At 58.2% G+C, this 13,418-nt stretch overlaps 1 protein-coding gene across 1 annotated transcript; it reads right to left on the bottom strand.

The window, feature by feature from the left end:
• LOC138682651 (adenylate cyclase type 10-like) lies at window positions 1-13,261 on the bottom strand (the record flags this gene model as incomplete). Its single annotated transcript, XM_069773914.1, has 18 exons — window positions 13,177-13,261; window positions 12,799-12,859; window positions 12,009-12,222; window positions 11,773-11,894; window positions 11,059-11,135; window positions 10,552-10,741; window positions 9,598-9,650; window positions 8,007-8,160; window positions 7,102-7,294; window positions 6,488-6,574; window positions 5,725-6,008; window positions 4,933-5,069; window positions 3,928-4,044; window positions 2,630-2,884; window positions 1,594-1,932; window positions 1,298-1,340; window positions 577-799; window positions 1-198 (listed from the first exon to the last, which is right to left on the bottom strand). Coding segments are annotated over exons 1-18 (2,832 nt in total), but the record flags the coding sequence as incomplete, so codon positions are not given.
• Window positions 13,262-13,418: the final 157 nt, after the last annotated feature.

Here is a 13,418-nt window from a genome sequence, read left to right as displayed (position 1 = left end):
GGCTGGAGATGCCAGGGATATCCCCTGCAACCGCGGAAGGCATCCAGCTCCGTCCCCCGGGAGATCCCTCCAGACCTGCCCGTCTCTTACCTCCCCTTTGAGGCTGAAGAAGGTGGCCTCTTCAAAGCAGGCTATCACATTTGCTTTCTTCTCTAGTGAGTTCCTCAGGACCTCCGCTTCGTTCAGCTTCATGAGGGCCTTTGCGCAAGCACACAGAGAGCAGGTGAGCGTGGGTGCAGAGCCCACGGCCAGCCTTGTCCTCCCTCATCATTGCCTCTGGCATCTGTCTTAAGAGGGCCTGTTTCTCCCCCTGGTGACGCCCGCCCAAACACAGTCACACTGTCTCAGAGCACAGACAGGCACCAGTGATCCTTCAGACTGCCTCCCTGCTAATGCCCCTCGTGCTAAGGGCACAGTGCCTCGTGTCTCTTGCCGCAGAAGAGGCACACCAGAGGAAAAAGTCAGGGTCTGACCCCAGCATTTCCCTTCCAAGGTGCCGCAAAGGCATGCCCTAGTGCAACGGCCAGGCAGGCAGGACTCTGTGCACAGTGGGTGCTGGCAAGCAGGGCAACTCACCATGTAGCTGTTGGAGACATGCAGGTAGGCAGCCGCAGACTCCAGAAGGTAGTAGAAGGCTCTGGCGGCATCGCCCATCGCCATGTAGTGGCGAGCCAAAGGCACAAGCACCGATTCCACGATGGCTTTGCATTCACATGAGCAGGTACCGCTGTGCTTCCTGTCGGTCTTGCTGGGCAGCTCAGCTGTCTGTTCACTCTTTGCCAGAAACCGTCCTGCCACACTAGTCAGAGGACGGTTCCCAGGAGAAGAAGAGAGCAAAGAATACACAGGCATCACCTGTACTGCTCTTTCTCCCCACAGAGACGGCATCAAAAGCCCTTTGTTCAAAGCAGAGCACGAGGCCATGGGCACGTACGACACGTACAGGTGCTTTGTAGGTAGGGAGAAAGAGACAAGCTGGGCTTTCTGTCACCTCTTCCCACAGGCAAACCACCCGAGTCCCCGGGGCAGGTTTTCCCCTGCAGATTTTGCAGTGCTACTCTGTAGGAACTGGAAAGCAGGGGCTGCTCCAGTGTAGTGTGAGGATCGCTCTGAGCCCACAGGCTTCCTCAAGCACTCCCTCATCTCCATGGCCATCTCCTCCCACCTCCCACCCCACAGAAAGCCTCTTCCCTAAGCTGCAGTCACAACCGGCAGCCAAATGGCGGCGCTTCCTTTGTCTCCTCTGGACACCCTGAGCTCACTGCCTTCCAAAATCATCAAAACCGTGTCTGCTCACCCAAAATCCTCCTCCAGGAAAGCCTGCTGCTGCTGCAGAGCACCTGCAGCATCAGGAAAGAAAACAGGGGGTTAGATACCTCCTCACATACCACAGGGGAAGAACTACTCTCCCTCTCCCAGCGGGCTGGGGATCGCAAGGATCCCTGCAAGGGTCGCGACACGCTGCGGAAAGTCTGCAGTGGCCATCCTCACCTCCTGGGCTCGTCCCTAGCAGATGTCCTCCCACCCCATCCCCAGCACAGCCCCCCTGGGGGCCTGGAGGGCCCAGGCTGTGAAGCATGGTGCACAGCATACCCTCAGGGGTGTGAGTCCTATCCCTCTTCAGCTGTTCTCCTGCGAGCACCAAGGCCTCCCAGCTGTGAGGGTCGCCCTGCTCAGCAGGGCCCTGACTGCTCCCTCCCTCCTGGGTGCTGGTGACAGTGAAGCGGTGGAAGGCAACAAAGTCCCCTTGGCTGCAGCTCTTGCATTTGTGCGCGTGCCGCTCCAGGAAGGCGGCGCACTTGCGGTGCAAGGCGACCCGCTGTCTCTCGGGCCACAGCTCGTAGGCAGCCTCCCGCAGCAGTGGGACACAGAAGACCAGCACGCCAGACTGCCGCTCCGTGGTCTTCTTGCTCGGAGAGGGTCTCTCCACACCTGCAGGGCAAAGGGCCTTTGCATCAGCCTGAGCTGGGGCCAGGGCTCAGGGCCATCCCAGCCGGGGCATGAAAGTCATGCCTTGGTGAGCATCCTTAGCCGCAAACCAGCGCTGCTGCACACCGAGCCTTGCAGGACGAGGCAAAAGGGCCCGCCTTGCCTTGCTGATGCTAGCACAGCCTTGGGGACACAGTGCTCAGCTGTGCTCCAGACAGGAGGTGGGGACGTTGCCGCCAGCCGAAGCAAGCCCCGGCCACTGCTTTCTCTCCGCTCCTGGCAAGGCAGTCCCCAGCCTCCTGAGCTTCCCCTGCTGCACCACAGGGGAATCAAAGCTGAATAAAAGCCTCTCAAAGGCCCTGGGGCACTTTGGAGGGCATCTTTGATCCGGATGCCGCAGGCAGCTGGGAGAGGATATCGGTGATTGCACATGCCCTCCCGTGCCTGCACTACAAGCAGCACTTGAAGGCAGAGGAGCAGAGGCACTTGGGACAGCTGGTGGGAGCTTCCCTCCAGCGCAAAGCTAGCGTTCTTTGAGATTGACTTGTAAGATCTTTGAACAAGCCATCCCGAACCGCCATGCCTGCCTGAGCTCCACCCAGCCATTACTGGGGCAGAGGGGGGAAGTGCACCATGCCCTGGCGAGCCCCACCAGGACACAGCTGGGAGCTCCCTTGGCCTCTTCACTGCTGCCACTTACCACTCTCTGCCTGCCGAGAGCTGCCTGGCCCCTTGGTAGGATCTCGGACATCTTCTGCCACCTCTGTGGTTTTCAGCCACTTAAGGATGTTGTCGCTCACCAGCATGTCCAACAAGCAATTCATCTTGTGCCTGATGCCATCAGGAAGGATGTGTGACAGCAGCTGGGTGGTAAACACTGGCCCGATGACAGCTGCAAACTTCAAAATCGTCTGCTTCAGTGGCTTTATCCCGTCCAGCTGGGCCAGCGCAATCTCTGTCAAAAAGAAGCAACACCTCTTTCTCTCTTGCCTGTTCCCCATGCTGAGGCTGGAGAGGCTGGAAAGTCTCAACACATGAAATGGGGTAGACTTTGGCCTCTTCTCCTCGGCACTGCACCTGCTGGGCAATTGCAACCCAGGGCAGGCGTCTTCAAAATGGCTCCGCACCTCTTGGAATCGCAGGCCACAAGGCCTGGGGAAGAGCGAGACGCTCAAACAAACACTCGCCCACCTGGGGTGAGGAGGGCAGGATCCAGCAGGTACATGCGTCCATGATGCGCCCTACCAGATCTGGAGTAGGGTTTTGCCCAACGGCGCACACAGAAAACAGAGAACCTTCCCCACGCAGAGGTGGACTCAGAGCTCCCCACAACGGCTCTCTTGACTTGGCCAGACAATACTATGCCTTTTGTTTGGTTTTCTTTTGGTTTTTTTTTTTGGGGGGGGGGGGCGGGGATGGGACAGAACAACGTAATAGCAGGAATGCTTTAGCATGACGTTTCTTCAAGGTTCATACAAATGGCTATGGCTAGAGAGGAGGGACAGTCGTTGACAGCTCCCCCATCCAGCTCCCCTGGTATGGGGGGATTTCCGTGCCAATCCACAGAAAAAAACAATGGATTTGGTTTGGATTAAGTGCCTTGAGAGCGCCGTTAGCTGGGGAGCTTAAAAAGAGAATAGCGAGGGCAAAGTCGCGATCACAGCTGAGTCAGCGGCAAGTCAAAGACTTTTCCCAGCAAAGGATTTGTTTCTGTGAGAAAAGGGAGCCGTTCTAGTGTTGCACCAATAGCCTTTTCTCTCCTACCTGCTGCTGGAAAGCAGCCAGCAGGCTCACAGCTGGTTCACACCCAGGAGGGGAAAATGGCTGCCCGCAACCCCAGGCCTGTTTCTGGTTGCACTGGAGCCACCTTCCCAGCAGAGCCCCCAAGCTGAGAGGGTGACTCTGCAGCACACAAATGCCCAGCCTCCCTCTAGCCAATGCCCCGCGAAGGGGCCCCAGCACAGCCGTGAGCCGGCAGAGCGGCTCTCGGTCCCTCACCTTTCAAGGTGGCGGGCAGCACCGTGTTCTCCGGGTTCACGTCTGGTCTGATGATGCAGACCGTGCCATCATTCCCCGCGCTGGAGCTCGAGGTTGCTGTGAGGGGTGAAGCCTCAACTGCAGAAGCTGGGTGGAGCAGGAGAACACGAATAAGGCAATTTGCAAAGTAACTTGCGGCTTGCAAACGTTTCAAAATTCCCCTGAGATGGGACAAGTCCCACTTCACATGGTCCAGTGCAAGCGCACAGAGCTGCACGTGCTGAACGTGGTCATTAAGCACAGCAAAACAGTTACCACTGCAAGCATTTCTTTGCGTAGCCCTCCCAGAACAGACAGGTGTTCTGCCTTCAGACCAGCTTTCCCAAACAGCCCCTCAGTCAAAGCTTCTGGAGTGCCTGGGGGGCAACTGAACGCCCCGCGACAGAAAGCAGCAGCATTGCTGCCTTCGACAGGGCTACCTCCACAGCCAGGGAAATTGCCAGTGATCATGCAAAATGCAGCATCAGCCCTGGCTGTTCCCAAGGCCACAGCACTCTGGCTGGCATGGCGCTCTCGGTGGCATTGCCACCGTTTTCTTCCGTTACCAGCACCCTTCTGGGGATTTATGGTTTTGAATTCAAAGTTTCCCAGGCCCGTCGCTCGCCTCAAGCTGGGGTTTGTTCTCAAGTGAGCTGGCGTTGGGCCAGGGTAAACTACGTGCCCATTAGAATGCCTAAGAAACACCAGAAACAGGTGTGCTCTGGAACCATTTCCCCTGTGTTTTAGCCCCCCAACCCCCGCCCCAAGAATTTAGGCCCCTCCAAGCCACCACAACTCGCTAGCCCCTGCTTTGGCTGTCCCAACAGCAAGGCACGCAGGAGCCCACGCCTCCGCCAGACCACGTTCTGCACTGCTGCAAGATCTGACTCTGCCCAGGTCAACGGGGGAATGATGGGGCAAGACTGTGCTGCGGAGAACGCGCCACAGCAACACAGCAACTCGCTAGTCAGCAGCAAAGGTGCTTACTGATCAGGCTCTCCCAGTTGTCCTCTGCTTTTTCACCCCGCCTCCGGGTGCGGAACAAGAGCGTGTTGTTGCAAAGAAGGCAGCCCAGCAGCTCCTTGCAGTAATACGGGATCCCCGAGCTTCTTTGGATCAGGAACCTGGACAGGAGCAGACGCGGCAGTGACCACCACAAGAGGAGTAAAGTGAAACACGGTTCAGGTGGGCGGCGAGTCACTTGGGCAATACAGGGTAGCCAGCATCTTTGTCACAGCTGCACCTCGCCTTTGAATGGGACAGTCCTCTGCTGGCTTGGGCTTTTGGGCCCCCCCGAACCTCCGGCCTTCGCTGAAGTCCATGGGAAAAGAATTGCGGCCAACGGCCAAAGCACAGAGCAGCGAGCCCTGCCTTTCCTCTCCTCAGGAGCCTAGATCCTCTCTGGCAGCAGGGCAGGCCTCTGTCCCAGGGAATCTCCCCCACAGCCTGGCCACCTAGACCAAGGCCTTTTCACAGCCCAGCCACCTAGACCAAGGCCTTTTCACAGCCCAGCCACACTTGGGCTCGGGACTCTTCCTCCCTTCCTCTCTGTGCAGCCGCGAAGGGCTGACACTTCCCACGCTCTGTGTCTCGGCAGTGGCCCACTCTCAGCTCACGCCTGCCAGGACAAGGCATAACAAGCAACCCACCTCCTAGAGTACTCGCTAGAGTCGGTGATGCTTCTAGTGGCCCTGCGCTCCCTTTCCGGGGGGGCTGATTCCCGTCCGTGGTCTGCATAGGTTCAAGCCCTCAGGAAGAGCTCCCCTGCCTCGAACTTACCTCGCTAGATCCCTGGAGATGCTGTCCACTTTAAGGTTCTGGCAGACCTCCTGCACCACAGCTGAAGGCTTCAGCTCATCCAGATGAAGATAGGTGATTTTCTGGGACATTGTGTTGTCTGCTGCAGCTTTGCAAAAGCCCTCTGTTCTTGCGTAGCCCGGCGCCAAGCTCATGACCATGAAGTAGGAGACATTTCGGAGCACGGGTGACATGATACTCCAGGAGGCAGGGTCGATGAAATGGGCATTGTCGATGACGAAAATGCCAAATTCTCCTCCAATGGTCTGAAAAAAAGCAGGATGTTCTGAGGGCAATCCAGTGGAATCCCAAGTGTCTTGCAGGGGAGGAGACTGAGCCTCTGTCTCTTGAGAGGATGCTCTGAAGTCTCTCCCCAGCCGCTTCCCTGCTCAGAAGCTTACTGACTCTTAATTTCTTTGAGATTTTAAGGTCACACCTAACACCACCTGACCTGCAGAAGGAGGCAGCTTGGGCAAGGGAATGCAGAAGCCATTGCTCCTTGTCCAGGCTACACTTGACGGGAGGAAAGTTATGGGGTGTGTTTGTGGGGCTGCAGGGAGGAGGGGGGAGGTGGGGGCTTTCTCAGGCCCTGAAGGGCGATGGCCCGGGCGTGTGGTCCTCCCATCTGCTCACACTGCTGTGGTGCAGAGCCCGCAGCCAGCAGGCTTGTTTTCCTTCTCTGACCCAGGAGGGAAGGAAGGCAGGAAGGAAGGAAGGAAGGAAGGAAGGAAGGAGAAAGGCTCACCTTCTCCAGCACTTTTGCCCAAGTCGAGTGCAACTCCTTTTTTCTTTCAATTCCACGCATGTCGCGAACCTTGTCCGAAACGGGAAACTGGCCAGAAAAGCAGAGTCAGGCAGAAGCATCGCTCCGGGGCTAGGCACATGAACCCGCCAAGCAAGACCGCAGAGCAAACTGCCTCTGCTGGCCTCAGCACCTTACCTCTCCCCAGCACAGGTGCAAGGAGCCACAGTGGGGGCTGCACCTGGAGCCCAAAGCAGAGGCCCTCTGCTGAGGATCACTGGCAGAGCTGGGGCTTGGGCGTGGGCTGAAGAGCTGGTTCTCTGCCTGTAGGAGGCTTGGGCTGGCTGGAGCAGACCACGCGCCCAGCACCAGCCTCTCTCCAATGCCACTTCCAAGGTGCTGAACAAGACACCAGGCACCGCCAGATGCAGCGCAGGACATGAACTCGCCCCAGAAAGGGAGCCCCCCAGGGCCCAGGAATGGGAAACCTGTGCTACCACCCCCACAATTCCCACCCCCGAGCTAAGGCACTCCCAGCAGCGCGCCCGCACAACATCAGACCCAGAAAAGCTCATGAGAAGGCCTTCTCCAGGGCCAGAGAGGCCTCTTGCTCTCACCTCGACAAGGAAAATGTCATTGAGGAGACAAAAGCTGCTCTCTTCAATTGTCCCTTGGAGCTTTGTCTGCAGCGTGCACTGCCTGGCACCGCACGGTTCACTGTCCTGGAGGCCCAGGGCCCTGGCCATCAGCATACGGATGGCAGAGAAGGACTGCCTCACGTTGACCTCTAGCAGTTCCATGGCAACTACCCTGCCGTGCAAAAGCAAAGGGGACTGAGATCCCCAACAGCCCAAGCCTTCTAGCACAAAAGGGGTGCAGATGCCCTTGGGGGGGGCTCTTCACCCACTCGTCTCAAAGTGCTTCCCAGAGGAGGCCAAGCTTTTCACTCCTCATACAAGAAAGGGCACAGAGGGGCAGTTGCTGCCAAGCCACTGGGAGAGCCGGCTCCAGACTCTTGTGTCTCCACAGCGCCGGTCCAGGTCTCGCTACGTCCCCCCTGCAGAGGGACTCACTAAGGGGCAAGGATGGAGCAAGTGGTGGGTTTGCCTTTGGGCTCCAGACCTTAGCAGCCTGACTCCCAGACCACAGGAAGGCTTTTCTGCCCCAGTGCTCCTTCTGGGAAGGAGCAGAGGGCAAGCAGGGCTTCCGAGACAGGCCACCCTGCTGTCTGTTGCGTCTGGAGTCAGATGAAAAGCATCGGGCTTGGGCTCTTTCCTTCTATCTGTGCCTGGCCCAGAGGTGAAGGAGGAAAGGCCATGGCTCAAGAAGCCACCTCCAACTCCCCAGAGATGTAGAGGCGGGAGCAGAGCATGCAAGTGCTCCTAGGGAGCGTCTCCAGGAGGCCTTCTCGGGAGGCTGCAGTCCAAAGGCCAGGCGCACTGGCAGAGGGGACGGAATGTTCTACGGCTGCCAGGTGATGGGCAGGGGCAGCATCCCAAAGCTAGAGGTCAAAAACCTGTACCTGTGGCCAGCAGCCTGGCCTAAATAGGCCAGTTCAGTAAGTAAGTGGCTCTTTCCGGAGCCCATCGTGCCCTCAAATGCCAGGATGTGCCTTTGTCCTAAGTCCTCATAGGCTTTCAAGCAGCTGCCAAAGAGGTCAATCTCCTTCTCCCGACCTGTGAAGACAAACGAGAAAACCAGCTGCTGGGTGTGCTGACAAGCAGAGAGATGCCACTTTGGCTGGCACCCTCCACCGCAGTTGCCTGTCCCGCCACCACTTCCACCAGCCTGCCTACAGCCAGGCCTCCTTCCTGCCCACTCATCCCAGCTTTTTTACCTCTGCCTTCCTCAGAGCGGCAGCGGGCCCGCCTGCCCCACAGTGCAGCTTCCATGCCTTCTTCCCCGTCCCGCCACCCTCTGCCCTCCCACAGACACAGAGGTTCAGCCGGCCCCATGCAACTCCCCGCAGTGATCCAGCACAAGACTGGAAGAGATGATGCGAGTCGCTGCAGCATCTCCTCGCTGTAGCATGAGCCACAGGGCACTTCCTGGGAGCTGAGGCAGCATCTTCAGTATCTTTTGGCTGGGCTAGAGTGAATTTTCTTCAGTGATAGCTCCTATGGTGCTATGGTTTGGATTTGTGACCAGACATGGGTGTTGATAACACAACGATGTTTTGGTTACTGCTGAAGAGTGCTTGCACAGCGTCAAGGCCTTTACCATTTCTGACGCCGCCCCGCCAGCGAGCAGGCTGGGGGCACACAAGAAGCTGGGAGGGGGCACAGCCACAACAGCTGACCCCGACTGCCCAAAGGCCTATTCCCTACCATACGATGCGGTGCTTGGCAGGAAGAGCTGGGGGAAAGAGGGATGAAGGGGGGACGTTTGGAGTTACGGCGTTTGTCTTCCCAAGTCACCGTTACGCATGATGCAGCCCCGCTTTCCTGGAAACGGCTAGACACCTGCCTGCCCATGGGAAGCAGGGAACAAATGCCTGATTTGGTCTTGCATGCTTGCGCAGCTTTTGCTCTACCTATTAAGCTGTGCGTATCTCAGCCCAGCACTGTTCTCACTTTTACCCTTCCGATTCTCTTCCCCATCCCGCTGGGGGGAGCGAGTGGCTCTGTGGGGCTGAGCTGCCTCCCGGGGTTAACCTGAAACAGGGCCCAAAACCTCCAGCAAGACACCGAGGGATTAAAGGCACCCCCTGGGTCCTGACGTTGCCCTGTCTACGCCCAGATGCTGCCAAGAAAGGATCTGTGAGGAGTACAAGGGGGAGAACCCACCACCGGAACTCTCCGTCAGACTGGCAGAAGGCAATCGCTTTCCTGATCCCAAAGACCGGGATCAGTTCAGCCCCCAGGTGTGAGCAGCTCCGTAGCTGAAAGGTACCTTCGTACCAGGTCTGGAGCACGGCAAGGCAGCACCAGGCGCCTCACCCTGCTTTCCACCCCACAGAGATCAACCAAGTAGGGGCCGAGAGAGGCCGCACTTCCTCAGGGCCTCTGCAGCAACACCATCCCTGGCAAAAGCTTCTCCCGTCCCAGCGTGGCACTAAAAGTTACCAAGGGGAAGAAAGTGGGCTTCAGAAGAGCAAGGCATTCTCCACCTACCCAGTAAGGGGGCGTACTCTGACCTCTTCTTGGCAAGACCCATGCCAAATATGCTAGAAGCAGGGGAAAAGAAAACACAAGTCAGTTAGCTGGTGAGAAGCCAGGGGACACAGAGAAGCAGCCTGGCATGGAGGGGCAGGATGTGCTCCTCGTGCACCTGCTTGTCTTTCGAGCAGCATGTTTTCCCCTGTATGCACCCCCACCCAAAGTTCAAGCTGCACGCTAGGACAGCTTCAAGCATAAAGAAGCCCAACGGCCACGGCAGGACAGGAGAACGTATCAAGAGTCCACCACCAGAGGCCATTGGAGACATGTGAAAGGAGCCAGGGTGTCCTGTTGGCTAGCACACACTGGCCAAGAGAAACAAGTGTCTCAGAAAGGAGGACTTGTGTCACTGAACGGGTTGGGATGCCAAGCACCTAGCACCTTTGGCCTAACTCCTCCTGCAGTTTCCAAGAGATGGCAATGTTAACATTCAAACCGTCATCCAAAGAGAAGGTCAAATCCTGGCCCAGAGGAAAAGCTGAGGTTTCAGCAGGAAGACATGAGAGGAAGTGTGTTCCCACGGTCCACATTTCCCCATGGGAACCAGGCTGGCCCAAAGCTTCCTGCTCAGAAGCGGCTTGTCCCAAAAACCTCCTTGGGTCAGCATTACCAGGGCATGTGGTGGAGCAAGCACAGCTGAAAGCCATTTGGACAGAGCCTGCAAGGCCAGGTTGTGTCTGCCAAGACAGACAAACCTTCCCCATCCCTGTGGCTTCACTCCCGCTCTCTTAGCAGCAGGAGACAGCAGGGGAGAGAGGCAAAAAGCCTCCCGCACCAGGGCTTCTGACCGTCTCAGCCACAGGCAAGGGAGACCAGCTTGGTCTCTCTCTGCCGAATTCCTCTTTGCTGGCCAAGGCTGCACCCTTGATGCCACAATCCCCTCGTCCAGCCCTCTCGGAGGTCACTCACCTCTTCTTGGTGATCCCCACATATTGATAGACAGTGCCAGGATGACTGAGGCCTTTCATCTTTCTCTCCGGCAGCTCCTTGAAGTAGTAAGGGGGCAGCCGAGAGGAGGCATAGGTCACTGCATCACAGGACACCAGCCCAGGGTAGTGCACCATCATCCGGGCTGCCAAATTCACCTTCTGGCCAATGACTGCCAGAGAGAGAGAGAGAGAGTGAGCGTGCGAGAGCGTGCGTTGACGTACCCCTGCGACCGGCCCCGTGGCGCCCTTCCAGGCCAACGGCTGCCTCGCCTCCAGCACAGGCCAACCCCACAGCGGGATCAGCAGAACCCAGGGGAACAAACGGCCACAGAGCCCATTCTCCTGCCACGGGCCAGGACCCGCACTGCCCGGGCCGCTCCTGACCGGCTGCTGGGAAAGCCCTCTCCCAGCCCGCCTTCCTCTTCCAGAGTGCTATGCTTAAGCAGGCCCACACCAGCCTCCCGCGCCTCAGACACACGCCTCCTACCTGTGTATTCATGCCTCAGAGGGTGGCCGGTGACTCCGCAGAACGCCGTCCCACTGGTAACTGCAACAGACACTGCCCTGGCACACAGGGAAACAGTGCAGCTTCAGCAGCGCCCCAGGCGCAGTCCTGCCCGCCCAGATTCATCCCTTCCCGCATCTCCCCTCGGCGCTAGCCTGGGCCACCTGCCATCCTGTCCTGACAGCGCGGGTCCTGGGGACGTGGAGAGCTCAGGGGCGCAACATACCCACGTTGCAAGGGACAAAGGACAGGGGTAGAGCGCATGTGGGATGTTTTGGACGCCTCCCCTGAGGCCACATTCCCTGAGCTGTGACCTGCAGAAGGCCACAGCCCTCTCATGAGCAAAGAGGGAGGGAAGAAGGCACCCACGATGTCACGGCCTGCGATGGCAGCAACCTGAGATCAGGTGGCTGGACCCCATCCCTGTTCATGGGCCAGTCGCCCAGAAGGGCCTGCCTCTGGCACCAAGGAGCCTCTTGCCCTTGCAAGGGCTCGCTCCAGCACGGTGGCTAGCAGGGTGTGCTTGGCGGGACTCCGCCTGGCTGCCGAGGGCTAAGTCCGGGGCTTGCCTGCCACCTCTCAGGGCACTGCCTCCTTCCTGCCAGGGACAAGGCAGAGCAAGCTAGAAGACACGTCTCTTTCTGGGAAGCCCCCCTGCGCCATCCCAGGCAGCATGCACCCCCACCACACACTCACTCTATTTCCATGAGCATCGTGGAGCAGGAATTGAAGATCTGAATAGCACTCTGCAAGGCGTGAATGCTCTCGTAGCGCAGCTTTTCTCCACCGAGGCCAAACACCAGGAGGAACATGCAGCCCTGCCAAGGACGGATGCAGCACATCTTGCTACAATGCCTAAGAGGGAGCCTCTCCCTCTTGCTCACCGCCCACCCCCTCAGGGTGGGGGGAAGCGATTGCTCCCACACACTCACTTTATCAAACAGGACGATTTTGTTGATTTCGCCTTTGTGAGGACAGAGGATTTCTAGCATCATCCTGCTGGCATCGTGGATGATGGTGCGGATGTCCACTGTGCTGATTCCTGCAGTCAACTGCAGTTGGACGAAGACGCTGGTGACCGGCCGTAGCTCAGAGAAGAGGTCCAGCGGCACTCTGTCATCAAGCTGGAAGACAAGAGCACGATGGCTTCACCAGCCTGCTCTCCCGGGGGCTTACTCCCCATACCAGATACCGAGGGAGAGCAGGCATACTGGCAATAGCAGGTACTCCCCGAGGAAGGGCTAATTCCTCCTCTCAGCGCAAATGGCGGGCAGGCTGCCCAGCCTGTGGCAGGCAGATACCGAATCGTTAACGCAAATGACAAAGGAGAGAAAGGTGCTCCGGTACCACCCCATCCTGGGACGGGTATGGACATGAGGGGCGACCCGCAGGGATGCTCTGGGGACTTCAGTGCAGCCTCCCCTTTATCCCACCGCCACGACCGCAGCACCTCCAGAACCATACCCACAGAAAAGACAGACAGACAGAAGTCTGCCTCCCACCACCCGTATCTCTCTGAGGTCAACACACGCAATGGTGCGGCACCAGTGCCCCCTGGCTCAGTTTCCCCGCGTTGTCTTCTCAGGGTGTGTTTTCTTCTCTTTGTCTGTTCTCGTGAGAACTCCATCTCTGCAATGCACCACTTCCTCTGCCCTCCAAAAATGCAGCCCCCAGCAGTGGTGGCCTGGACGTACCTTCCCAAGAGCAGCTCCCGATATGTACTTCCTAAGCACGTCGTACACATTAGCGCCACCGGGCAGGAGAAGAGCAGGTCTCATGGCACCTGAGGAGAGAAAAAGCAGGTGGTCGCTGGGAGGACAGGACTACGAGGTGTTGGAAAGCAGGGGCTGGCACGGGAAACGGGGGAGAAAGAGTCTTCTGCATTTGCTCATGTTGCCACCTCCAGATGCTCACGGCAGTGCTGTCCCCTGGAGGGAGAAGGCAGCAGCAGCCACTGCCCCAGCTGATGCACGCGAGGGCCAAAAGCACGAGTGCTAACCGAAAGGAGGAAGAGGGCAGAGGTGGTTCCTCTCTGGCCCCTGAAGCAGCCAGGCCCCACCTTTCCAGGCAAGCCGCGAACAAGGCGAAGTTGGCACTCACCTTCCCCTTCCAAGCGGTGGCTCCCTGGGTGTTGTACAAGCTTGCGTAAAGCGTCTTGGCATTCTGACCAAGACATCGGATCCATGCCCGTAACCTGGAGACACACGGCGTGAAGGCACTGCCACTGGCCTCCCCAGGAGTCCCAGGGGACAAAGCCTGCCCTCCACCGTCACTGCCCAGGAAAGGGGAGAACAAGCCCACCTGGCTGGATGGGACAGCAGTGCTTCCTCAGAAGCACCGGA

Source organism: Haliaeetus albicilla, chromosome 29 (assembly GCF_947461875.1).
Source record: "Haliaeetus albicilla chromosome 29, bHalAlb1.1, whole genome shotgun sequence".
In the NCBI taxonomy this organism is placed as follows: Eukaryota; Metazoa; Chordata; class Aves; order Accipitriformes; family Accipitridae; genus Haliaeetus; species Haliaeetus albicilla.
The sequence above is the reverse complement of the archived record's forward strand: the minus strand, read 5'-3'. Positions and strand labels throughout refer to the sequence as shown.